Genomic DNA, 27,808 nt, shown 5'->3' with positions numbered 1-27,808 from the left:
TAATGTTAATAATTAGCGAAGACTTTGCAAAATGAGAACACTTCAACTTCCTTTGTGTTCCAACTAGCGGCGCACTGGTTTATGTGTCCCTCCCTCCACTGTTAAGCGGCCTTCTAGAGTGGTCAGTACTGTTTTCATTCTCTTGGTTACTATTCTTCATTAGAGCCCAACAAGTCCAAGAGACAAAGCGGCAGTTCCAGAGATAAGGGTTGAAAACAGCTGGGGAAACTTCTCCAGTTGATGAGTGTCCTGGTCTCTCCATCCTCATAAACCTGGACTTTCCACTTAAATAACCTGTCTCACTTACCGCAGTAATTATCTCAAAGCAGGACCAAACGCCCGCCCCAAATGGCAAACATTCCTCCTCAACCAAAGACCCCAAATTTCTGCTGCTTGTGGAGAAGGTCTCCAACCTTCAGAAAAATGGCCGGGTGCACCCAGGCCCTCGATTCTGAAGTTAGCCTTTTTCCGCAAACTTATCACCAGCACAGGCTTTTCTCATGTTTTTGCGGGAGAATGTTTCCTTAGTAGACTGGTTTACTCCCTCAAGAGCAACCAAGCCGTTTCACTTTTCAAGCCTCCCGACTCTGCGTCCCTCCGCCTCAGCCTTCCTCCTGGGGCAACACAGACGTTTCTCCGGGAGATGGTCCGACGCGCGTGGCCAGACGGTTAGACGGCCAACGGTTTTCTAACGCGAGGGGGGAGCGCGGGAGGAGAGGCGGGGACGAGTCGGACCGGAGAGAGCCGACGTAGGGCGGAGCCAGCGCCGCGAAGGATCGCGAAGGAGCTGGGAGGCCCCGCCCTTTCCGTAGATATCTCTAGAAAACCGCGCAGGAGCCCGAAAACAAAGAGTGCGCACGCGCGGCGGCAGGGCCCGGGCATTTTGCTGCGTCACCAGCCGCCGCCCGGCCTCACCACCCCTCGCTCGCTTGCACGCACGCACGTTCATTCTCCGTCCTCGCGCCCCTTTTCCTACACTTTCCTCTTCTCCCCGACCGGAGGAGCCGCTCTTTCCGCGCAGTGCATTCTGGGGACCCAGGTCGAGCCCGCCGTCGCCTGAGAGAAGCGAGAAGAGGCCGCGACCGGGAAGAAAACGCCGAGTCGCCACCGGAGAAGAGCCGACTGCCCAGCCGCTGCCGCCAGAGAGGCCCGCCCACCCGTTCGCCCGTCCCCCTGCCTCGTTCACGATGTGAGTGCGACACCCGGCCGAGGGAAGGTCGTCCCGGAGGGAGGCCGAGGCCGCCCAGGGGGCTGCCGGGAAGCTGCCCTCTCCCCTCCCCCGCTTGCGGCCCCTTCGGCTTTCTCCCTCCGGTGGTGGCAGTCGTTCATTCTTGTGGGAGGTTCAGTATCCTTCTTCCGGTTACCGTTGGCGGGTGGAGGACATTTTTCCTCCAGATGTCTTCTTTCCCAACCTCTGAACCGTCCCCCGGCTTCCCCGCGCCAGAAATCCCACTTTTCCTCATTTCCCAGACCGGGTTACTCCAGCTCCGTAACTTAGCCTTAGGCCTTCCTCTCCTGTGAGGTTTTTTTTGCCATGCGGGCGCCCTGGAGGCGTGGACCCTCTTGGATAGCCACTCGGCTTTTTGGGTGGTCTGATTCTACCACTCCGTGGTGTTGGGACCAGGCCCTGGGCCAAGTTCACCTGTGGTGGGTGCACTCAAAGGCTGGTGGTTCTCCCGGTGGAGGACCACGCGGCCTTACGCCGTGAGCGACAGGTACTGCTAGGCAACTGCAGGGAGGTCGTACCGTCACCGTCTCTACGGGGTCGTGATTTCTTGGGTATGGGTCTTACCAGGCCGCCTCCTAACTCCAGTTTTTTGATGGGAGCGAAGGTTACCCAAACTGAACCATGTCCCTGGCCGCGAGGAGTTAGTATTGAGCAGGTAGCACGTGTCGAGTCGAAAGATAACTTGGGACATTTTCTGTGTTTTACATTAAACTTAAGGTGAGGTTTCATTATCCTTTTTTAATGAAGGGTGAAATAGATACGTAGTTGCCTTGTTGTCTTTGAGAGCTTAAATTTGTTTACGCTGAGGTGACAGGTTTTGGGGTTTTTTTGTTTGTTTTAACAATTTAGTTGATCATGGTAAAGAAAAAAACGTGATTTTTTTTTAAACGAATAAAAGTCTGGCAATCCCACCTCCATTATATTCTCAGGAAAAGTTCTACTAGATGTGAGAACTGTTGGTTTTATAGTTTCTTTGGATACAAACTGCTCCATCAAAGTTATATAGGGAGACTAAATGAAGGGTAACAATTTCAATTTCTCTGAAAAGTAACATACTCTCAAAGGTTCACTTAATAAAATAATGATACTGTTGGTGAGTATATTGGGCTAGACGTCTAAATGGATAAGTTTTGGATACAGTACAACTAGTTGATGATGGTGAGTAAGCCTCAAGAACACAGTAATACTGTATAAAAGGGATGTATTAGAATTTTGGAAGGATCCCACGCCCCGGTGGTATCTAACAAAACATTTTAGTCTACATAAGGTATAGCTTTCTCTTTTCCCTTTGAAATCTCTATTCCAAATAATGTAGCAGAATTGTCGGTTTTAAAAATGCCTTTTATACTTTGAAACTCCATGAGGAGAAAATAAATTCTCTGAGAAGCTGCTAACTTGTTAATAGACTAATGTAGCCAAACAAAATATCTTTTCCCTAAGAAATACCAAGCTTGACTTGAAAAACACTTTTGGGAGGTCACATGAAATAGTTAAAGAGGTAAGAGACATTAGATAAATAGATTAAAAACTCAGATGAAAAGCATAATAATCAATATTCCAAAAAGCAATCCTAACTTACAAGAATGCTATGAAGTGTGTGTTTTGAAGAGGCCAGATAAATCTCCTCTTAAAAATAAATGCCATTTCGCAAATTATTTAAGGGATCTTTTTGAACTAATGACTTGAATTCAAGTTTACAAGATAAATATTATGAAGCAGTTATTTGAATTGAAAAAAACCTTGAGTGGGTCATCCAGTCCCCGAAAGAATCTGGGATATAAGGGTTCATTTTGTGGATGTTTGCTATTAATTTTTTTTTTTATGTTTAAGTAATCTCTATCCCCAGCATGGGGCTCCGACTCATAAGCTGGAGATGAAGAGTTGCGTGGTCTTCCAACTGAGCCTGCTATAAAACTTATTTTAAGGTGGAGAGAGACATTCATATTTGGATATTTTAAGGGTTTCACGGTGTGTTTTTTCTCATTCGGATGTTCTTCAGTAGAGGTGTTCTAGATACGTTTCTTTGAATCCGGTTTTTAAAGTTTTTCTAAAGTTTGCATAAAAACTCGATCTCTCACCCTTTTTGGAGAAGGGTGGGATTTTAGGACCTCTCCTTGTCGGGGGGAGAGGGCTAGTTTGCCTTTGTTGTTGTTGTTTTTTTTTAATCTATTGTAGTTCTGATTCTGATTTAGACTCATTGACAATAGATACACGCAGAAAACTTCTATTTTGCTTTTTAAGGAAAAGTTTTCTTTTTCGTTTGTACTTTTATTTTTAAGTTTCTGTTGGCTTTTGGTTTTAGTAATCTCTACACCCAGTGTGGGGCTTGAACTCATGACCTGGAGATCAAGAGTCCCATGCTCTTCTGACTGAGCCAGCCAGGAGCCCCTGTTTTATTTAGTTTTAAGCTATTTGAAGTCATTCTTTGGGTTGTGTTGTACTTGAGTTAATAAACTCTCCAGAAAAGTACTCTATCTCTAGTAGTGGTTGAAATCTTTTTGCCATCAGTCGGTTTTGTAGAATTGAGTCCCCAAAATAAAATTGGTCTTCAGTCTCCAAAATAAATTCTAATAGTGAGCATATGGTATATGGTTGATTTTTGTAGGTTAAGGAAGAATAACTGCTGATGGCTTTGTTCATTGTTGATTTCTTAACCACTGTAACCTGGCAACTGGATTTTCTTCTTTTTTTCTGTTTAGTTAGACTTTAACTAGAAAGCAGTTGAAACTGGAAGTGACAAATCAGTTCAGTGCAGGCAAATATATAATGTTAAATAAGATACCCATGTTTAATTGTATTTTTTGTTTCAAAAGGGGGTCTTGGGTGGTAGTGATTGTCACTTTTCAGGAAAAAAATACCCTTGCAATGTGGGCAGTTTAGAATCAGTATATCTCTTAACCAACTGAGCCACCCAGGCGTCCCTAGTATATCTCTTAAATTCTTAAAATATCTGAGTTGCTAAATTGGAAATTATTGAACCTAGTGTATTTTGCTACAGAAGTACAGTATGTGTTGTAAACTTTTTATTATCTACTGTGTAGATTGGCAATGATAGATCTTAAATTTGAGGCTCACTACTTTGCTTCCGTAGGTCATCTTTGAACTTTCGGTTTTTCAGGAAGATACCAATTACTTTAACCATTACCTTGAGCAGCAGTATGTCCTCCCCCATATTGTATTCCAAAGCCATAATGTGCTGTTGTACATTTTCTGTACAGTAGTTGATCTTTACAGGTTGTCATTCTGTATTGCTAAAAAGTGTTTGTCACGGCCCTTTCCAGCTCAGCATTTTAATTATCTTTGTGTCCTGGAAGGATCTAAGTTACAGAGAGTTGTTCTGAATCCTATAGGAACTGTCCTATAGGATTGGAACTCAGGATTTCTGACAGAGGGCTTATTTTTTCCACTTTACAAAAAGGAAGAATAATTTTTTAGGTGATCCTTTTATTTCCAAAGAAATAAATATGTTTCTGTAGTTCCACTTTATTATCTAATCAAGCTGTTTCTGTTACAACCTATGCCTCTTCTTGGCATATGGTAATGGAACCCAGAGGCTGAAATTTGTTTGTAGTGGAGGCAATGAGACATTGACCTTGTTTGAGTCTTGTTTGTATGAAGAAAGGTTACTGTATCTGCTTTGGAGATGTTTATAAGGATATATGCCAAAGGTGGAAATATAGGAAGGTTGGAGTTGCTTGAAAGAAAGGCTCTAAGTTTTGGGAGAAATACTGTCTTTTTTTTTTTTTTTTTTTAAAGATTTTATTTATTTATTTGACAGATCACAAGTAGGCAGAGAGGCAGGCAGAGAGCCCTGCTGAGCCCTGCTGAGCAGAGAGCCCCATGCAGGGCTCGATCCCAGGATGCTGGGATTATGACCCCAGCCGAAGGCAGAGGCTTTAACCCACTGAGCCACCCAGGCGCCCCGAGATATACTGTCTTTAAGAACAGCTTTCACTTTGATGTTTTAGAGTAGGAATTACCAAATAAAGGAACTGACACAGGTTCACGAATGTTCTTGGTTTGCCCCTTTTGGCCTTAGTAGGTTGTGTTTTGTTTTTGTGGTGATATTGGCCAAAAGGAGTAACCTAGCAGCTCTGTTTATTATGTAGTTGGGTCCAAAAACTTAACTAATTCGTCCAGGCAGCTTTCAGTCTTTGAAAAGTTAATTCACAAAGGTTGAAAGAAAAATGTCGTTTCTTTTATAACCACAGTTACTGATGGACTATGTATACCCTTTGGGCATTGTAACTTCTTACTTTTTTTTTTTTTTTTTAAGATTTTATTTATTTATTTGACAGAGAGAAAGAGAGAGGCAGGCAGAGAGAGAGGAAAGGAAGCAGGCGCTCTGCTGAGAGAGAGCCCGATGTGGGACTCGATCCCAGGACCCTGAGATCATGACCTGAGCTGAAGGCAGTGGCTCAACCCACTGAGCCACCCAGGTGCTCCTACTTCTTACATCTTTAATTCAGATTGTATACATCTATCTCAATTTCTCTTCCCTACTGATTTTTTTTTTAAGATTTTATTTATTTATTTGACAGACAGAAATCACAAGCAGGCAGAGGCAGGCAGAGAGAGAGCCCGATGTGGGGCTCGATCCCAGGACCCTGAGATCATGACCTGAGCTGAAGGCAGAGGCTTTAACCCGCTGAGCCACCCAGGCACCCCTCTTCCCTACTGATTTTTTTTAATGGCTCCCCCACCCTTTTTTAAAAAATCAAAACAGTCACCAAAAATCTATCTTCACAAAAATGAAGGTAAACGGAGAGGGATGTGGTACAGTCTACTTTGAAACTGAACTACCTGCTCTTTTTTTTTTTTTAAGATTTTATTTACTTGAGAGAGCGCACAAGCAGGAGGGAGGGGGAGAGGGAAAAGCAGACTCCCTGCTGAGCAAGGAGTCAGATGCTGCTGGACTCAATCCCAGGACCCTAGGATCGTAACCTGAGCTGAAGGCAAATGCTTAATCAACTAAGCCACCCAGGCGCCCCACCACCTGGTGTCTGGACTGAGGTTGAGTATCACTAAATTTTTCTCAAATCTAAAATACCTGCAGTAACCCTCTAAGTTTCTCGTGGTTCCCTGATGCACCTTGGCACATAATTTGGAAGCCACTGGACTAGCATGTGTATTCAGATCACCCTTCCAGAAAGTTTTACGTGGTAGTACAACTGAGCTACAGTGATCTGCAAGTATGAGAAGCATATCTTGGGATTTGTTTGAGGAAAGAATATGTGTATATAAGAGAGTGGTTTTAGACATTTGTAGACCGGGCTTTTGATGAAGGAAAAATTACTTAGTCTATGAACCTGGAACTACTTTTTCCCTTTTTATACGAGAATTTCATGTTTCCATCATTCCTCACTTAGTACAAACTTAAAAAGATTTACCTGTGTCTTGATTCCCTTCTCAAATGAAAGACTATTTGGCAAACTTTTAAAAAATCAGTAATTCTGAATTTTATAGCCTCTTACTGCTGATTTTTTTAAAAAGATTCTTATTTATTTGACACAGAGAAAGCACAAGTAGGGAGAGAGGCAGGCAGAGAAAGAGGGGGAAGCAGACTCCCCACTGAGCAGAGAGCCCGATGTGGGGCTCGATCCCAGGGCCCCGAGACCAGACCTGAGCCGAAGGCAGAGGCCCAACCCACCGAGCCACCCAGGCGCCCTGATTTTTTCTTGGTTTTAATGAGTTTTCTTCTATTATCCTTCTTGATGTTTAAAGGTATTCTGAGATGTATAAAAGATTAGTGAATCTAGTCTTTAAGAAGCTTCCTACTAAATAGAAATGTTTGTTCCTAAACCTAGAATAGATTTACTTCATTTTTAAGCTTTAGTAAAAAGCTGGTCTTCTGATTTCTATTGTTTTATCTTAGAATTCAAAATGATCCCTTAATTCAGACAAGTAATCATGCTCTATTAAGAACAAACTTACAAGGAAACGGTCATTAAGTACAGTTGACCCTTGAATAACACTGGTTTGAACTGTGTGGGTCCACTTGGGCAAAATTTTTTTCAATAAATACAGTACTGTATATGTATTTTTTCTTTTTTCTTTTCTTTTTTTTTTTAATATTTATTTATTTGACAGAGAGAGAGATCACAAGTAGGCAGAGAGGTAGGTAGAGAGAGAGGAGGAAGCAGGCTCCCTGCTGAGCAGAGAACCCGATGCGGGGCTTGATCCCAGGACCCTGGGATCATGACCTGAGCCGAAGGCAGAGGCTTTAACCCACTGAGCCACCCAGGCGCCCCTATTTTTTCTTTTCTTAAGATTTCATTTATTTTAGAGAGAGCGCACAAGCAGGTGGGAGGGAAAGGGCAGGGGGCGTGGAATAAGCAGACTCCCTGCTGAGCAGGGAGTCCAGTGCAGGGTTCAGTCCCAGCACCCTGGGCCAAAGGCAGACAACCAACTGAGCCACCCACCCGCCCCCTCCTTTTATTTTTTCTCTTTTTCCTTTTTTTTTCCTAAGATTTCATTTATTTGACAGAGATCAAAAGGAGGCAGAGAGGCAGGCAGAGAGGAGGAAACAGACTCCTGCTGAGCAGAGAGCCCCATGCAGGGCTTGATCCAGGACCCTGAGATCATGACCTGAGCTGAAGGCAGAGGCTTAACCCACTGAGCCACCCAGGCGCCCCACCCCTCCTTTTATTTTATTTTATTTATTTATTTTTTAAGATTTTATTTATTTATCTGACAGAGATCACAAGTAGGCAGAGAGAGAGGAGGAAGCAGGCTCCCTCCTGAGCAGAGAGCCCGATGTGGGGCTCGATCCCAGGGCCCTGGGATCATGACCTGAGCCGAAGGCAGAGGCTTTAACCCACTGAGCCACCCAGGTGCCCCCCTCCTTTTATTTATTTTTTTTTTTAAGATTTTATTTATTTATTTGATAGAGATAACAAGTAGGCAGAGAGGCAGGCAGAGAGAGTGAGAGGGAAGCAGGCTCCCTGCCGAGCAGAGAGCCCAATGCGGGACTCGATCCCAGGACCCTGAGATCATGACCAGGGTGAAGGCAGCGGCTTAAACCACTGAGCCACCCAGGCGCCCCTCTTTTAAATAGGCTCCATGTCCATCATGGAGTGCAATATGGGGCTTGAACTCAGAGCCCTGAGATCAAGATCTGAGCTAAAATAGAGTCTGATGCTTAACTTTCTGAGCCACCCAGGCAACCCGTAATGTTTTTTTTTTCCTTAGGACTCTTGTATCATTGTCTTCTCTTTTGTTTTATTATAAGAATACAATGTGTAACATAAAATGTACGAAGTATGTATTAGTCTACTGTTTACATTATCAGTGAGGCTCTGGTCAATGGTAGGCTATTAAAGTTTCAGGGGAGTCGTAAGTTACACTTGGATTTTCAGCTTTGTAGGGGGTTGGTGCCCCTAACTCACATGTTGTTCAAAGCTCAGCTGTACTGATAACCATAGCATGTTCCCTTTTTTTTTTCCTCTTGAGAATGTTATCTTGGTTTGTATTACCTATTTACACATTAAGAAAGATAAACTGTAGTTAGTAATGGATCTGATCCCTTTACACCATATTTCCTAGAAGATTTTTGGACTATATTTTATCTAATTGGAATGGAAGCTTTGTCTGTTTCGTTGACTGCTCTATCCCCAGAACAGTTCCTAGCCCCATGTTTAATAAATATTGTTTATTGAATAACATTCAGACTCTAATGTTTAGTTGCTAGGCTTGGCTACTGAGGTGCTTGATAGTAAAGATTGGGCCTAAGAGGGTTTTTTTTACTATTAGTCTCATATTCTGCTGTATCACATTTCAGCCAAATTCTACTATATCTCCTGTAGAAAGTAGATCAGTGGTCAGTAGTTGAAAGATGGTTGATGAAAGCCATCTTACAAATTAACCTGATTTTATATTTTGTTAATTGAGGTTTTGCTGTATTTTGGGAAATCTGGAAAAGGACTGCCAGAATCCATATATACCTTCAAAGTACATTTGACTTGTTTATGAGTCCTTTATTTGGAGAATAGTTTTGTTGGTTATGTTTTAGATAGACTGATCCTGTCCTTATAAGAAGTTGGGGATAGGGGCGCCTGGGTGGCTCAGTGGGTTGGAGCCTCTGCCTTCAGCTCAGGTCATGATCCCGGGGTCCTGGGATCGAGCCCCGCATCGGGCTCTCTGCCTGGCGGGGAGCCTGCTTCCTCCTCTCTCTCTGCCTGCCTCTCTGCCTACTTGTGATCTCTGTCTGTCAAATAAATAAATAAATTCTTTAAAAAAAAAAAAAAAAAGAAGTTGGGGATATAGTCGGAAAAGGGTGTGACTCTTGATCTCAGGGTCCAGGAGTTTGAACCCCGCGTTTGGTGTAAAAATTACTTAAAAAAAAAATAATAGAACTTATAAAATTTTAAGGAAGTTAGTTTTTTCAGTCAAAATTAACACTTATTTTTGCTTTTTTCCTGTTTGATTAATTTTTTTTTTTTTTTTAAAGATTTTATTTCTTTATTTGACAGAGAGATCACAAGTAGACAGAGAGGCAGGCAGAGAGAGAGAGAGGGGGAAGCAGGCTCCCTGCCGAGCAGAGAGCCCGATGCGGGACTCGATCCCAGGACCCTGAGATCACGACCCGAGCCGAAGGCAGATTAATTTTTGAATGAGGCCATGAGTTAAAGATAAAACATATTTTGGGGCGCCTGGGTGGCTCAGTGGTTTAAGCCGCTGCCTTCGGCTCAGGTCATGATCTCGGTGTCCTGGGATCGAGTCCCCATCGGGCTCTCTGCTTGGCAGGAAGCCTGCTTCCTTCTCACTCTCTCTGCCTACTTGTGATCTCTGTAAAATAAATAAAATCTTTAAAAAAAAAAAAAGATAAAACATATTTTAAAATGTTTGCCTATTTTAGCATAAAAATTATTGTTAATATTCATGTGTCAACACTTTTCAATGCCTTTAATACTTCTACAGAAGTAGGACAATTTTTTTTTAATGATCATTATTGCTGTTTTCTCCAGTACATTTGTTTATATCAAAGAGCTGCTTCTCCTTTCTTTTTTCTTTTCTTTTTTGACATTTTATTTATTTGACAGAGAGCACAAGCAGGGGGAGCAGCAGGGAGACGGATGTGGGGCTTGATCCCAGGACCCTGGGATCATGACCTGAGCCAGAGGCAGATGCTTAACCAGCTGAGCCACCCAGGTTTCCCCTGTACATCCGTTTTTTAAAGATTTTTTTTTTTTAATTTTTATTTATTTATTTGACAGCGAGAGACAGGAGATCACAAGTAGGCAGAGAGGCAGGCAGAGAGAGAGAGAGGGAAGCAGGCTCCCCGCGGAGCAGAGAGCCCGATGTGGGACTCGATCCCAGGACCCTGAGATCATGACCTGAGCCGAAGGCAGCGGCTTAACCCACTGAGCCACCCAGGCGCCCTGTACATCCGTTTTTTAAAAGTGAAGGGTGTTTGTAGTTTTCTACATATCGAAATTAAAACTTACCAGATTTGGGTGCCTGGGTGGCTCTGTCATAGTGTCTGCCTTCAGCTCAGGTCCTAATCCTGGGATCAAGCCCCACATCAGGCTTTCCCCTTGGTGGAAGCCTGTTTCTCTCTCTCCGAATCTCCCTGCTTGTGTTCCCTCTGTTGCTGTTGTCTATCTGAAGTAAATAAAGTCTTAAAAAAAAAAAGACTCACAGATTCTAGATTATTAAAAATGATATTTGGGAACAAATAATGGTTTCCATTTTGCCTTTTTAAGACAAATTAAGAAGTTTATTTATTTATTTTAAAGATTTTTTTATTTATTCATTTGATAGACAGTGAACACAAGTGGCGGGGGTGGGAGAGGGAGAAGCAGGCTTCCCGCCAGCAGAGAGCCCAATGTAGGGCTTGATCCCAGGATTCCCGGGATCATGACCTGAGTCAAAGGCAGATGCCCAGTGATTGAGCCACCCAGGTGCCCCTACTTATTTGTTCATTCATTCATTCATTTATTTGATAGAGACACAGTGAGAGAGGGAACACAAGCAGGGGGGATGAGAGAGGGAGAAGCAAGCTTTCCGCTAAGCAGGGAGCCCAATTCGGAGCTCATCCCAGGACCAGAGGCGAAGGCAGACGCTCAACGACTGAGCTACCCAGGCGCCCAAGACAAACTAAGAAGTTTTAGTCAAAACTATAGAAAATTTTAGATTCTGCAAAATTCAGTTTCTTAATCCACTGAGCCACCCAGGCGCCCCCCCTTTTTTTTTTTTTTAAGATTTTATTTATTTATTTGACAGAGAGAGAAAAATTCAGTTTCTTGAACTGCCCTGGCCCTAACGTTGAGCTTGGAAGCACTTGTCAGCACAGAATGTCCCACTGCAGGGGTTGGGGGGGGGTGGCAGATTTTCCGTTTTGTTCTAAGTAATGGATTATTGGCATAGCCTGTGTAGAGGTAAAAGAAAAGTTTTCATTTACATCTGTAGGTATTTACTGTTAATGTGAACTGACTGACTTGCACAGTGGTTATGAATTTTGCCAATGTTAGTATAAGGTTAGAAATAAATCCAATATAATTAAGGGCTAGAGGTGCACCTGGGTGGCTGGGGCGCTCTGCTCAGCGGGGAGCCTGCTTCCCTCTCTCTCTCTGCCTGCTGCTCTGCCTGCTTGTGATCTCTCTCTGTCAAATAAACAAAAATCTTAAAAAAAAAAAAATTTAAGAGCTAGAGTTAAAGCTAAACCAGCTCCTCTTTTGGTTAATAGAAAAAAGAAATGTTGTGATCCTCATAGAAGACAAGTGGGATTCCAAACAATTGAGTTGTCTTCCAGAGGACTGAATATATGAGTTTATTACTGGTTTAGGGTTAAGTATAGTGTCATCTCTTGTATTTTTGATGGTTTAGATCAGGATTGCGTAATAAACAATATTAAGAGATATCCTTGCAAGCCCCCACATGCTTGCTTTTAGAACTCTTTAAAAATATAAAAACCATTTTTTGGTTCCTGCATCAACCCCTGTTTTGGATCATTTAATATTGTTATTTAGAAAATGGTTGTATTCAGTTGCTAGAGCTGCCATAACAAAGTACCAGAGATGGGGTGACTTGAATGGTAGAAATTTATTTCCTCACAATTCTGGAGAGTGTATTCTGAGATCAAGCTGTCAGTAGGGTTGGTTTCTTCTGAGGCCTTTCTCCTTGGCTTGTAGGTGGTGCTCTCCTGTGTGTTCACATGGTCTTCCCTCTGTCCTAGTCTTTTGTAAGGACACCAGTCATGTTGAATTATGGCCCACCCTAAGACTTGGTGTGTTTTGTTTTTTAAGATTTTATTTATTCATTTGAGAGGGAAAGCACAAGCAGGGGGAGAGATAGAGAGGGAGAAGCAGACTCTCCACTGAGCAGGGAGCCTGACGTGGGACCAGATCCCAGGATCCTGGGATCATGACCTGAGCCGAAGGCAGATGCTTAACTGTCCGAGCCACCCAGGCATTTCCTAAGACTTCGTTTTAATTTAGGGCGCCTGGGTGGCTCAGTGGGTTAAGCCTCTGCCTTCGGCTCAGATCATGATCTCAGGGTACTACAATTGAGCCCCACATTGTGCTCTCTCCTCGGGAGAGAGCCTACTTCCCCCTCTCTCTCTACCTGCCTCTGCCTACTTGTGATCTCTCTCTTTCCCTGTCAAATAAATAAAATCTTTAAAAAAAAAAAAAAAAGACTTCATTTTAAAAATCCTCTCTTCAGGGGCGCCTAGGTGGCTCAGTGGGTTAAAGCCTCTGCCTTCGGCTCAGGTCATGATCCCAGGGTTCTGGGATCGAGCCCCGCATCAGGCTCTCTGCTCTGTGGACAGCCTGCTTCCTCCTCTCTCTCTCTGCCTGCCTCTCTGCCTACTTGTGATCTGTCTGTCAAATAAATAAATAAAATCTTAAAAAAAAATTTAAAAAAAAAAAAATCCTCTCTTCAGGGACGACTAGGTGGCTCAGTGAGTTACAGCCTCTGACTTTGGCTTGGGTCACGATCCCAGGGTCCTGGGATCGAGCCCTGCGTCGGGCTCTGCTCAGCGGAGAGCCTGCTTCCCCTCTCCCCTCTGCCTGCCTCTCTGCCTATTTGTGATCTCTGTCTGTCAAATAAATAATCTTTTTTAAAAAAGATTTTATTTATTTGACAGAGAGAGAAATCACAAGTAGGCAGAGCAACAGGGCAGAGAGAGGGAAGCAGGCTTCCTGCTGAGCAGAGAGCCTGATGGCGGGGCTCGATCCCAGGACCCTGAGATCATGACCCAAGCCAAAGGCAGAGGCTTAACCCACTGAGCTATCTAGGTGCCCCCAATAAACAAAATCTTTTTTTTTTTTTTTTTTAAGATTTTATTTATTTGGCAGACAGAGATCACAAGTAGGCAGAGAGAGAGGAAGAGAAGCAGGCCTCCTGCAGAGCAGAGAGCCCGATGCGGGGCTCGATCCCAGGACCCTGGGACCCATGACCCTAGTCGAAAGCAGAGGCTTTAACCCACTGAGCCATCCAGGCGCCCCTAAACAAAATCTTAAGGAAAAAAAAAAAATCCTCTCTTCAAATATAGCCTAATTCTGAAGTCTGGGAGGTTTAGGAGTTCAACATGAATGGGGGGGGGGGGTGCAGTTCAGCCGGTAACAGTGATCTGACTCTCGATAACATAATGTGATTTGAGGAAAGGGAAAAAAATTCTGTGGTTCCAATGTTCTCAATATGAACAAACTGAAGAGGTAATAGGCTAGTTTTTTTTATATACATAACAATTGTAATAACCATGTTACTATTAGTGTGCTCCTTCTCTGTTATTATACACCCCTAACGTGCAACTTTTACAAGGTAAATATAGTCCTCAGATTATGTTAAGTTTGGCTACAAAAGCATTTACCAGAGTTTATCGAAATACCACTTGTAAAATGTATTAGGAATAAAATTTTTTCATTAACCAAGTATAACAGTGTTTTAAAATTAGACTGAGTTACAACAAAGGAAGAAAGTATTCCCTGCCAGAATCATGTAATAACTTTTCTAAAAAGTACAGTGAAGGGCATCTGGGTGGCTCAGTGGGTTAAGATCTCTCTCTCTGTCAAATAAGTAAATAAAATCTTTAAAAAAAAAAGGGGCGCCTGGGTGGCTCAGTGGGTTAAAGCCTCTGCCTTCAGCTCGGGTCATGGTCTCGGGGTCCTGGGGTCGAGCCCCACATCGGGCTCTCTGCTCCGCGGGGAGCCTGCTTCCTCCTTTCTCTCTGCCTGCCTCTCTGCCTAGCTGTGATTTCTCTCTGTCAAATAAATAAAATATTAAAAAAAAAAATTTAAAAAAATCTTTTAAAAAAAAACCAACTTAATAAATAAAAAGTACAGTGAACATAATTCCCCATTTACGTGTCATCTAGATTCAGTGCTTAGCAGGCCTTTGTCACATTGCTTTGTCTACCCTCTTTTCCCTTTCCTGAATTCTTTTATTTATTTTTATTTTTAATTTTTTTAAATTTATTTGACAGAGATCACACGTAGGCAGAGAGGCAGAGAGAGATGGGGAAGCAGGCACCCCGCTGAGCAGAGAGCCCGACGCGGGGCTCGATCCCAGAACCCTAGGATCATGACCCGAGCTGAAGGCAGAGGCTTTAACCACTGAGCCACCCAGGCCCCCCATTCCTGAATTCTTTGTATGGGGGATGGGAAGGAGCAGGGGAAAGGGTAGAAGAAGAAACAGACACCCTCCTGAGTGCAGAGCCTGACACAGGGCTCAGTCCAGGACCCCAAGATCATGACCTGAAGTCAGACACTCAACACACTGAGCCAACCAGGTGCCCCTGCTGAAGCCATTTATTTATTTATTTTAAAAGATTTTTGTTTTTAAATTAACGAGCGTGGTGTGGGGGTGGGGCAGAGGGAGAAGGAGAAGCAAGAGCCTGAGGCGGAGCTTGGTCTTGGGATCCAGTGATCACGACCTGAGCTGAAGGAAGAGGGTTAACCAAGTGAGCTACCCAAGTGTACACCCCTAGTCTCCTTTATTTAATTATTATCATTATTATTATTTTTAAAGATTATATTTATTTGACAGACAGAGATCACAAGCAGGCAGAGAGTGAGAGGGAAGCAGGCTGTGGGGCTTGATCCCCGGACCCTGAGATCATGACCTGAACTAAAGGCAGAGGCTTTAACCCACTGAGCCACCCAGGCGCCCCTCATTTATTTAATTATTTTAAAAGATTCTATTTATTTGACATCGAGAGTGCACAAGCAAAGGGAGAAGCAGGCTCCCCACTGAGCAGGGATCCAGTTTTGGGCTTGATCGCTGTTTGGGGCTTCATCCCAGGACCCTGGGATTATGACCTGAGCTGAAGGCAGACTCTTTTCTTTCTTTCTTTCTTTTTTTTTTTTTTTTTTTAAGATTTTATTTATTTATTTGACAGAGATCACAAGTAGGCAGAGAGGTAGGCAGAGAGAGAGGAGGAAGCAGGCTCTCCACGGAGCAGAGAGCCCAATGCAAGGCTCGATCCCAGGACCCTGGGATCATGACCTGAGCCGAAGGCAGAGGCTTTAACCCACTGAGCCACCCAGGTGCCCCTGAAGGCAGACTCTTAACGTGCTGAGGCACCCAGGTATCCCTCCCCTGAAGTCTTTTTTTTTTTAAGATTTTATTTATTTGACAGAGATCACAAGTAGGCAGAGAGAGAGAGAGAGAGAGGGAAGCAGGCTCCCTGCTGAGCAGAGAGCCCGATGGGGGACTCAATCCCAGGACCCCGAGATCATGACCTGAGCCGAAGGCAGCGGCTTAACCCACTGAGCCACCCAGGCGCCCTCCTGAAGTCTTTTAAAAAAGTAAACCCCCTGGGGCGCCTGGGTGGCTCAGTGGGTTAAAGCCTCTGTCTTCAGCTCAGGTCATGATCTCAGGGTCCTGGGATCGAGCCCCGCATCCGGCTCTCTGCTCAGCAGGGAGCCTGCTTCCTCCTCTCTCTCTGCCTGCCTCTCTGCCTACTTGTGATCTCTGTCTGTCAAATAAATAAAATCTTTAAAAAAAAAAAAAAAAACCCCATATACTTAAGTTTTCATCTTGAATGGACTTTTTTTTTTTTTTTAAGATTTTATTTATTTGACAGAGAGATCACAAGTAGGCAGAGAGAGAGGAGGAAGCAGGCTCCCCGCGGAGCAGAGAGCCCAACGCGGGGCTCGATCCCAGGAGCCTGATATCACGACCCCAGCCGAAGGCAGCGGCCCAATCCACTGAGCCACCCAGGCGCCCTGGACTTTTTTTTTTATAGAAACAATTCCTTTCATGCATAACAAAATAATGATTTTCATATTATCTAATACCCTGTCCATATTCAGATCTTCACAGTTTCAATAATCTCTTTTTATTATGTTTAGGTTGGAATAGAGATACAGCTTAGGTTTACCGGCTGTACATATTTGATAACTTTAATTTCTTTCTTCTTTTCCTAAGCTTTATTTATTTGAGAGAGTGGGCAGGGTAGGGGTTGGAGACTGAGAGAGGGTCTTTTTTTTTTTTTTTTTTTTTTTTAAGATTTTATTTATTTATTTGACAGAAATCACAAGTAGACAGAGAGGCAGGCAGAGAGAGAGAGAGGGAAGCAGGCTCGCTGCTGAGCAGAGAGCCCGATGCGGGACTCGATCCCAGGACCCTGAGATCATGACCTGAGCCCAAGGCAGCGGCCCAACCCACTGAGCCACCCAGGCGCCCCTGAGAGAGGGTCTTAAGCAGACTCCTCACTGAGTGGGGAGCCCAACTTGCGCTGGATCTCCCAACCCTGCGATCACCACCTGAGCTGAAGCCAAGAGTTGGACGCTTAACCGACTATGGCACCCAGCCACCTCTCTTCAGGTTTCTTTTAATCTAGAGCAGTTCCTCCTCTTCTTTATAGCCTTGATTTAACAGTATTCTGGATTTCTCACTTCGTGGTATCATTTAAGTGGTTTCTTTTTCTCCTGTTCTTGTAGACTGGCATTAAGTTTACTGTGGAGTGTATCATGTTGCAACAAATTGGGAGGCTTATGTCTGGTTGTCCCACTTTTCTAAGATGGATCCTAAGTTCTTTATCAGTTGGTGGTCTAATCACGTTTTATGGTTTCATCCATTGTTGATCACTGCCAAATTCCATTTAAGGGTTGCAAAATGGCGACCCCCCCCCCCCAAATCCTCCATTTTATTCCACTCCAAAGCTGAAAGTCTATAAAGAAGTTTCCTTCATGAACTGGTCCTATTTCAGTTACCATGAATGAAGGTTCATTAAATGAAAATAAGGAAAAATGCGTAATTCTTTACTATTTTGTAGAGAATTTTGTAGAGAAATTGGCTATTTTGTAGAGAATTGGTGCTGTAGTACCTTCGGGTGGGCTAGAATTGTCATTGGCCAGCAGAGGGAGACCCTTATTGTTGCCTGTGGTTTTGACTGACCTTATGGTTTTTAATAGCTTCATTTGCACAAGATGTCCTAACCTCATCTGTATCTCCCACCTCAGGACTGAGGTCAGCCATTTCTTTGTAGGAAACTTGGTTCCTTTAGGTGGAAATAGTATTTTGGTATTCATTGTTCAGAGGTTATTACGAGCACTTTTTTAAACATAGGACTATATGGTCACTTCAATTTGAAAATCTATGAACCTAAAACTAGTTTGTTTTTTTTGTGTTTCAGCTTTTATTTATTTGACAGACAGAGATCACAAGCATGCGGAGAGGCAGGCAGAGAGAGAGGAAGGGAAACAGGCTTCCCACTGAGCAGAGAGCCCAATGCAAGGCTCCATCCCAGGACCCTGGGATTATGATCTGAGCTGAAGGCAGAGGCTTTAACCCACTGAGCCACCCAGGTGCCCCAAAACCATTTAAAGTTTTAATTATCTGTTAAGTTAACAGATATTTTCAGTTAAAGACCCAACATATTACCACATTGAGAACACTATTTTGGTAAGAAAATGAGCTAAAAATAATTGTGATGTATTCATAATAACTTGTTTGTTAGCCATATTAACATACTGACATTTTAAGTGATTCCTTAGTCCAGCAGAAGTTTGGTTAGACTTGTCTTCAGAGGCAAGTAAAAATCTGGTTTTTTGGTTTTGGTTTTGGTTTTTGTCTTTGTCTTGATCTGTTGATAGATGCCTAAAGAAGTAACTTATACTCTTGGTTATTTGCTGGTATTTAGACTTTGAAAACTGCCATCCGTAATTGTTAACCTACTTTGGATCTGATATCAGTATCCCAGAATATTAACATACTGACATTTTAAGTGATTCCTTAGTCCAGCAGAAGTTTGGTTAGACTTGTCTTCAGAGGCAAGTAAAAATCTGGTTTTTTTGGTTTTGGTTTTTGTTTTTGTCTTTGTCTTGATCTGTTGATAGATGCCTAAAGAAGTAACTTATACTCTTGGTTATTTGCTGGTATTTAGACTTTGAAAACTGCCATCCGTAATTGTTAACCTACTTTGGATCTGATATCAATATCCCAGAGCGGAATATGACTAGTCAGATTTAACAGTTGTGTAAAAATTCTGATGAGGGCGCCTGGGTGGCTCAGTGGGTTAAGCCGCTGCCTTCAGCTCAGGTCATGATCTCGGGGTCCTGGGATCGAGTCCCGCATCGGGCTCTCTGCTCAGCAGGGAGCCTGCTTCCCTCTCTCTCTCTGTGCCTGCCTCTCTATCTACTAGTGATCTCTCTGTGTTAAATAAATAAAATAAATCTTTAAAAAAAAAAAAAAAAAAAAAAAATTCTGATGAGCAGTTGGCTGCAACTTTTTATTTATAGGAGGGACTTGAAACTGCTACTCTTTAGGGTTGGGAATTTCAGAGCTTGGAAACAATTCCTGCCATTTGAGTTTGTTTATGAGTAGTGCTGGAAAATAACGATAATCAGGTTTTTAATTTCTCGGTTTACAGAACAAGTTCAAAAAAGACAAAAATTCCAGTGTAGCCAGTAATTTCAATTTTTACATTATCAGAGCAGAACTTGCTTATTTTTAGAAAATAAGTGAACCCATTGAGAATGATGTGGTTCTGCTTCCTTTCCCTCATTCTCTTTCTGGTTCATTCTGTAGCAGCAAGTCCTATTGGGGTGCATATGTGTGTGAATTGTAGGAATTTCTATGTGTATGAGGATTTTGTTTAAAGATTACAAAGAAATTAAAAAATTTTTTTAATTTTTTTTTTTTTTTTAATTTGAGAATTTTGTTTTCTTGGGGTGCCTGGGTGTCTCAGTGGGTTAAGCCTCTGCCTTCAGCTCAGGTCATGATCCCAGGGTCCTGGGATCAAGCCCTGCATCAGGCTCTCTGCTTGGCAGGGAGCCTGCTTCCCCCCTTCTCTCTCTGCCTGCCTTTCTGCCTACTTGTGATCTCTGTCAAATAAATAAATAAAATCTTTTTTAAAAAATTTTAAAAAAAAAGAATTTTCTTACTCTATTTTTACATAATCTCTACCCCAACATGGGACTCAAACCTGAGCAACTCCAAGATCAAGAGATGCATGCTGTACTGACTGAGCCAGCCAGGCACCCCACAGAGAACAGTTTTAAAGAAACAGGGCATTTGGTGGCTCAGTTGGTTAAGCATCCAACTTTTTTTTTTTTTTTTTTTTTAATTTATTTATTTGACAGAGATCGACACAGCGAGAGAGGGGACACAAGCAGGGGAGCAGCAGAGGGAGAAGCAGGCTTTCCGCCAAGCAGGGAGCCCGATTTGGGGCTCGGTCCCAGGACCCCGGGACCATGACCTGAGCTGAAGGCAGACGCTTAATGACTGAGCAACCCAGACGCCCCTAAGTGTCCAACTCTTGATTTAAAAAATTTACTGTATTTACCATGTACATATACAGTCTTTATCAACTATATTTGACTGCATTTGCATCTAGCAGTTTTTAATCATATTCTAAAACATAATTTTAATGGATGGGTAGAGCTCTAGGCAGCTTACATCAAGAGGATGCAGGAAACAGGAACAGAAGAGCAGTAAAGAAAAAGCAAATAGTCCGGGCTTTTTCTAGTACAGTATCTATCAGATATATGTGTAGCTAGAGTAGAGGATAAGGCTGTAAAAAAGTTTAATTCTTCATTGTCATTATTTAGAATTGTAAAAGTTTTTTAGGAAAATTGGTTTAAAAAAATGGTTGCTTGATACAATCAGAAATAAGCTACAGACAAGAACTTTTTAAAAACCACTATCAGGGGTGCCTGGGTGGCTCGGGGTTAAAGCCTCTGCCTTCGGCTCGGGTCATGATCCCAGGGTCCTGGGATGGAGCCCCACATTGGGCTCTCTGCTCAGCGGGGAGACTGCTTCCTCCTCTCTCTCTGCCTGCCTCTCTGCCTGCTTGTGATCTCTGTCAAATTAAAACAAACAAACAAAAAAAAACTTAAAAAACAAAAACAGGGACACCTGGGTGGCTCAGTGGGTTAAAGCCTCTGCCTTCGGCTCAGGTCACGGTCCCAGGGTCTCGGGATCGAGCCCCGCATGGGGCTTTATGGTCGGCATGGAGCCTGCTTCCTCCTCTCTCTCTCTGCCTGCCTCTCTGCCTACTTGTGATCTCTCTCTCTGTCAAATAAATAAATAAAAAATCTTTAAAAAAAAACAAAAACAAAAAACACTATCAATTCTGCCATCATCTCCCTTACCCTCCTCCTAGTTCCTAGCATTGTAAGTAAAAATGTTTAATACTGCATTTTAATTGATAAGGGATTAGTTCTGTATGATATCTTAGTTCTATGAAGTTGACATTTAGGAGCAAGTCTAAGGGAGTGGCACTTAAATTTTGATAGGGCTTCCTAATGGCTAACCCTATTGAGCATTGTATCATTTTTTTTTTTTTTTAAGATTTTATTTATTTGACAGAGATCACAAGTAGGCAGAGAGGCAGGCAGAGAGAGAGAGAGAGAGAGGAGGAAGCAAGGCTCCCCGCTGAGTAGAGAGCCAGATGTGGGGCTCAATCCCAGGACCTTGGGATCAAGACCGGAGCCGGAGCCAAAGGCAGAGGCTTTAACCCACTGAGCAACCCAGGCGCCCTGTTTCATATTTTAAATTCTTTCCTGTTGTGAAATCAGTATCACTTTGTTGTTTTAACTTTGAATGCAGCTGTTATTAAAGATGTATTTGAAATTATAATAAACTGCCTCAAGGTGCATCTGGGTGGCTCAGTCAACTCAGGTCTTGATCTTAGGATTGTGAGATCGAGCCCTGCATTGGGCTCCCTGCTGCTCGCGGAGCCTACTTTAATTATAATAATAATAACAATAATAATAATAATAAGCAACTGCCTCAAAATACTCCTTGTTTGAGTGGGAGTGTACTTACATGGCCAAATTTTGGAGGTTATATAAATATTCAGTTAATGAATTCCAGGTTAACTTTGTCTAATTTTATCTCTCTATAGGCAGCCTGCTTCTGCAAAGTGGTACGATCGAAGGGACTACGTCTTCATTGAATTTTGTGTTGAAGACAGTAAAGATGTTAATGTAAATTTTGAAAAATCCAAACTTACATTCAGGTAAATTACCGTTTTACATCATTGAGTAAAAAGCTTGTTAGACAACTGACTTACTTTGCCTTGCTTGTTTTCTGTTTTCACTGAAGTTATTACTAATCATTATCTCTCTGAAGATAAAGGCTCATTTTTTTTTTTTTTTTTTTTACACAGTTGTCTTGGAGGAAGTGATAATTTTAAACATTTAAATGAAATTGATCTTTTTCACTGTATTGATCCAAATGTAAGTAGTCTTGATGCTTTAATCCCAATTTAAATCTGAGGAAATGGACATACATCTAGTACTCTTTTTAGCAGTAAGCAGTAATTGTTTTAACAGTTCAGAAGCTAACTAGGCGTATTTATATTTTTGCAATATTTCCCGCTTAGAACTACTTCTCTGCATACTCTTTTTGTTCTTGCTGTCACTGTTTGGACTTGGGGGCAGTATTCTTGAGGCTTGTCTTAATCTAACTTTATAGAATCTTAAAATTACGATTGTACCATACTTAGTTAAATTTTTTAAGGTTTTATTTTATTCACCTGTGCAGGGAAGGATAAGTTTTTTGCAATTTGGGTAGCTAATGAAATTTTTAGTACTCTAGGGGAAGTTTCTTTAAGTTTAGAGAAAATGTAGGGAAAGAAGTTAGAAAACTGAGAGTTGAGGAATGACAAGGGGCTTTCTATTCTATAGTGGATATTGGAGAGAGAAATGGTGTGATAGTGCTTTTGTTTTTGTTTTTAGGATTCCAAGCATAAAAGAACGGACAGGTCAATTTTATGTTGTTTACGAAAAGGCGAGTCTGGCCAGTCATGGCCACGGTTAACAAAAGAAAGGGCAAAGGTATGTTTCTTTTCTTTTCGGGGGAGGGAAAGTTTAACATTTTTATTTTAAGTAATAACACATTTGTTTGGCATGAGGAATATAATATTTCTGTTTCATAGTTAAGTGTTACTAAAGTCTTGTGTTCTATGTTTTTTTCCTTCTTTGGGTTTTATTAGTTATAACTTAAACCAAAGGTGGTTAGAATAAAATCAGTCACGAGTTGTTGCGGAATCTCTTGCTGAATTAAAGAGGCAGATTTTTCTTAGAAGGTTTTATAAGTTCTGTGGGAGCATATTTTGGTGCTAAAAAAAAGTCAGTTGTATCTGAGAATAGTTCCTAGCAATGAATTTTGTTTGTTTTTAAAGTAGGCTCTACGCCCAATGTGGAACCTGATGTGGGGCTTGAACTCACAACTGTGAGATCAAGATCTGAGCCAAAATCAAGAGTCAGAGGCTTAACTAAAACTGAGCCACTCAGGTGCCCCTGTTTTTGTTTTTGTGTGGTGGGGTTTTTTTGGTTTTTTGTTTGTTTTAAACTAGGATTTTTCAGCAACCGTGAAAGGAGCTTTGTGAAAGTATTTTGCTGCATTTGACCTCATTCTGATTTTTCTAGTCTATTCTTTTTTCATATGTTAGTTGCATGTCTCACTATTATGAACCCATAGTTCCAAAATACAGTTTTAAGGTATATAGCTGTAAGTTTAAGTTAACGTAATCATAGGATTATGTTTGTATTGATCTATAGCTTAATTGGCTTAGTGTGGACTTCAATAATTGGAAAGACTGGGAAGATGATTCAGATGAAGACATGTCTAATTTTGATCGTTTCTCTGAGGTAAGTTCTTATAAATGCATTTTGCCACCTCAGTACATTTCTGTGTGAACTTAATTTGGTTTTAAAGCACTTATTGATATTTAAGGCCTGATGATTTTACTTCAAAGGTCATTCTGCAGCAAGACAAAGTAAGATCTTAACAGTGGTCATTTAAACCTGACGTTTAACATTCTTTTATAACTTTTAAAGGAGTTAGTGGTAAGTACTAAAGTTGATGTATGCAGACAAAAAATTTTGTCAGTGCAGTGTAGCTAGTTTGGTGTGGGGGTTGTTGGTTTGTTTTGTATCTAGTTCTTATTCTAGCATTGAGACTGAATTTTTTTAGGACATGGATAAATTTGCATTTTAGAGCCATGTAATATGAATATAAACCTTTAAACATAAAAATGGGTAGTGAGGTGTGCATGATGAGTGGTGTGTAGGGATGTTCTAGTTTGCAAAATCAAGGAAAGGATTTAAGTAAGTATTTTTCCAAGATGTCCTCCAAAATACATATTGCTATGGCCAAAGAGAAAAAGTCATTGATCTCCCTTTAGGTATTATGAGGTAAATGTACAACAGTAAAGCTGATTAGAAAAAGCATATTGGGTTGTAAGTTGAAGATGAAATCCATTTCATGGCAATATGGAATTTTAATTGACTGGAGTTTGTTTATATTTCTTCTTTGAAAACTAATAGCTAAAAAGTAGAAGTCATATATGCAACTGCTTATTCAGCATCTCCTCGCATGGTTGTGGCACCTTGATTTCAAATTAGAGGGAAAGGGGGGATATGAATATTGTTTTCAACTATGCTATTCCTACTCCTGTTCCTACTCCTTACCTGTAGTAATTGGTCCCAGCTATGCATGACAGAGCTTAACACTGCCTCTTTCACTCTCTCTGTCCAGTATAGCATTAACAGCTATCTTTTGTTGTTTTTTTTTGTTTGTTTTTACCTCCTTAATAGCTCTTGAGTGTATTCAGTTCGTTCTGTCTCTGTTGCCATTGTGTCCTCAACAGCTAGCATTGTGCTTGGCACATTTTGAGCATTTTTTCCTGCTCAAAGAAACTTAACCGGTGTTCAACAGTTCTGTAGGGAAACTCTTTCCTAGTTACTTATATTATTCGATACTGGGTTGCCCAGAACTTTTATACTGAGCAGTTTTATGGTTAGGTACCTTTTAAAGGCTCCTTCTAACCCTAAAGTGCAAATAAGCATAGATACTGGAAGTTTTAAATTTTTGTTCATAAAGTTACATATGGTTATGTGAATATTTAAAATTTAAAAAAAATTTACAGAACAGTTGTAGCTTGGGGACATAAGTCCCTTCCCATCTGTTAATAGTTAGTTTGGTTATTCATATCTTTTTAAGTAATAATACCACTTGCTTTATGATCAGGAACTAAAGATAGGAAATTAGTACTTAATGTAAGTATGTTCTTTTGTTAGTCCCAATGTGTTGAGTATACAAGAGTATTTGTATATACAAATGTTATTACTCTCCTTAGTATATACCTTTTATTTCAAGAATTACCTTTATTTTCTGCTTATAACACATTACTTATTCCTCTTTAGTCTTTGATTTAGTATTCAGGCCTTTTTATACAGCCTAATCATCCTGAAGGTCTTTATTTTAAATCATTCATTGGTTCTTCACAATATTTAAAACTAATGAGAATACCATAATACACGTGCCACCTAGCTTAAGATACAAAGCTTTACAACTACAGATGAATCCTCTTCTTTTCCTTAGGCACCAGAGGTAGATACTGTTCAGGATTTCAGTATTTAATTTCTACATCCTATGTAAATATCTTGCTGGATAAGTTTTCAATGAGAACTTAGTTTTCCTACAAGTTGTCAGGATTTTATGTGATTACGTAGATAATCTACCTTTTCAGAAAGGAAGGTGCTTAACATTTGTTTTGCTTCTTTTATTGGTAGAAATCTGTGACAGGCTTAAGGTTTATTCTGGAGCTTGCAACCTAATAACTAGGGCTTAATTTATAACATCATTTTTAAAACTAATTTTTACACTTCAAATAGATGATGAACAACATGGGTGGTGATGAGGATGTAGATTTACCAGAAGTAGATGGAGCAGATGATGTAAGTCTATAAATTCTTTTCTCTGTTTACTTAAATAGTAAGAAACAATGTATTTATAGGTTGTTTCATATAGATTCAGGATTGCTTTTTTTTGCCACTTCTTGTTGGTTTTTGTTTTTGTTTTTCTCTAAGAAATACAGGGAAAAGAAATTTTTGAAATGTGCTCATTTTTGAAGGATAGGTATCTGGTAGGGAACAGGTGTCCCATGATTAGTTTGGCTAAGTTAAACAGGTTTTGCAGCAGGATTGGTCAGAAACCATAAAGTAAATAGATGGATGTTGTGAATCTGTAAGAAGGATAAACTGGATCACTTCTCTCAACATTCCCTCGGCTGGCATCCTGCTAACATCTTCAAGAAAGTTGCTCAGTACAGTTTGAAAAATACTTAGACAATTCAGCGGCTAGGATTGGAATTCATTGTCTTATGTCAGTCCAGTGGTTTTCACAGTGAGCTGTTTTCCTCTTCCACTGAATGCCAAGAGAGAAGAGAAACCATTTTTATGCCAAATTTCAATCTGGTTGATAGGAAGGGATTTAAAGGATGAGCACCAATCAGAAGGCACACAACTTACAGGAAAGTAGATCCTCAGCTGTATGTCTCTTCATCTTAAGTAAACTTGTTCTTAAGTTCAGTGATTAAATTCATAAGCTTGGTACAATCACATATCTTTGCTACTTTAATAAAAGTACAGTGCCTCAGCTTTTTAAGGCAAACTGTTAGTTAGCAGAGTAATGTTTAATCAACTTGGTAATTCTTAAAATTCTTCCTTCTGCAGGATTCACAAGACAGTGATGATGAAAGTAAGTATCTTTGTAAAAAAAGATGTTTACACTGTGGTATTTCACATCAAAGACCACAAACTCTCAAAATAGAGATGTTAACTTCTTTACAATTCTTGGAGGAAAAATTATTTCTTCACAGCCTCTAATAAGATATTCAAAGCAGAAATTTGAATGATTGAAAATTTACATTAAAAAAGACAAATACTTAACCTGGCAGGGGTTAAGGTTTTTCCAGGGCGAGACTTATCCATTGCACTCCAGATGTGCTGACCCCTGCGATTTCGCTAAATGTGGGAAACTCAACTGCATAATTTGTGGTAGTCGGGGACTGCGTTTGCCCTTTCACCTGTTTAAAAGAAAAAAAAAAAAAAAAGACAGTTCTCTAGGAAACTATTTAACTCTGTTGTTGACCTTTTTTCTTTTTTTTTTTTAATAAAACTTTGAAATTGATTGTTTCCTTGTACTTCATTGCTAATCTTTTTAAAATCTTTCAGAAATGCCAGATCTGGAGTAAAGAATGTTGTCATCACCGGATTTTGAGAAAAGAAAAGTAACTTCTCTGCAAGATTTCATAATTGAGAGAATTCCTGAGTCGATAGCTCTAAAGGCAGATGCTGTATTTGCCTCCTTTAACCCATTTTTCAACCTGTTTGTTTTTTTAAAGGCTTCACTAAGGGTTGATATGTACCATTGTATGGGGCAGTTTTAAGTCAGCTAAGGCAATAACCTTATGCATGAACTTTTCCCAAACTTCCATGATGCTGTTGAGGTCCTAGGCAATTGACACAGCAGTTGTGATAAATAAAAACATTTCACCTTAGTCTCCTTTACTTCGTAACATAGATACTGACATGGTAGGAAGCTCTTGGCTTAGAAGAAAGATAACTAAATTTTAGATTTTAGAAAATGGACTCAAAAGTGGCTGATGAAACAAATTGGTTGATACCTTAATCTTGGTAACTTGTCCTCTGGTATATCCTCCAGGATTATTCCACTAAAGTTTTTATTTTTCAAAGAAGTTACACTTCACATTATTGTAAGTAATCACTTGTCGGTGTTCCAGATGTATCTTAGCTAAAACTAGTGAATGCCCTAACTTAGATGGTTTTGAAGCCTGTACATTTGGTATTGTTTGACCCTTAAACTTTTACATCTCTTAGCATGGAGGACGAAGAAAGGCTGTACATTGTTGCTTGAGAGTCTGTACATTTAGACCAAATTGTATTTACACTGTCAGTATGGCAAATGAGTGAAAAAAAAAATGTTAATACACTATTGGATTTTTTATTTCTTTTTTTGATTCAGCTTGTCCCAGGCTGAAAACCTCAATTTATGTTCATGACAGTGGGGATTTTTTTTTTTTTAAATGTCTACATTCTTTCTAATAAACTGTTGGAAGACTTTTTTGGCTGTCCTTTTAAGTGTCTGGTTTACTGTAATTTCATGTATTACCATTTACTGGAATGGAGTTTTTATTTTTACTTGAGGAAGAATTTGGGAATATTCCTCTGTTTGGGGGGAAAAAGGCTTGCTGTAATGTCAGGAAACCTTTTAAAAGTGGATCTGTAATAGCAAATTGTAGATGCACTTTGCAGCGGTTGGAAAAGAAAGTGTTGTGATTTGATTGAAATAAAACTAAATGTGTTGTCCTCCTGTAAA

At 40.9% G+C, this 27,808-nt stretch overlaps 1 protein-coding gene and 1 pseudogene across 2 annotated transcripts; both read left to right on the top strand.

Moving 5' to 3' along the window:
• The first annotated feature begins 742 nt into the window (after positions 1 to 742).
• Positions 743 to 27,808, top strand: PTGES3 (prostaglandin E synthase 3). 2 transcript variants are annotated; one of them, XM_046012467.1, is made up of 8 exons: positions 757 to 1,189; positions 21,525 to 21,638; positions 21,789 to 21,858; positions 22,360 to 22,458; positions 23,185 to 23,274; positions 25,303 to 25,365; positions 26,143 to 26,167; positions 26,644 to 27,808. In XM_046012467.1, coding segments are annotated over exons 1-8 (483 nt in total). In that variant the 5' UTR covers positions 757 to 1,187; the 3' UTR covers positions 26,664 to 27,808. The 2 variants fall into 2 exon arrangements, with proteins under 2 accessions (XP_045868424.1, XP_045868423.1); XM_046012468.1 differs by lacking the exon at positions 25,303 to 25,365 and having other exon boundaries at positions 743 to 1,189.
• Positions 26,351 to 26,498, top strand: LOC123947676 (annotated as a pseudogene).

Source organism: Meles meles, chromosome 7, assembly GCF_922984935.1.
Source record: "Meles meles chromosome 7, mMelMel3.1 paternal haplotype, whole genome shotgun sequence".
NCBI lineage: Eukaryota > Metazoa > Chordata > Mammalia > Carnivora > Mustelidae > Meles > Meles meles.
This window is presented reverse-complemented; position numbering and strand designations above follow the sequence as displayed.

Excerpts from the sequence above, each read along its gene's own strand:
- PTGES3 (XM_046012467.1), top strand. Across the intron at positions 21,859-22,359 it reads TTCACTGTATTGATCCAAAT|GATTCCAAGCATAAAAGAAC; the intron begins GTAAGTAGTCTT and ends TTTTGTTTTTAG. Across the intron at positions 23,275-25,302 it reads ATTTTGATCGTTTCTCTGAG|ATGATGAACAACATGGGTGG; the intron begins GTAAGTTCTTAT and ends CACTTCAAATAG.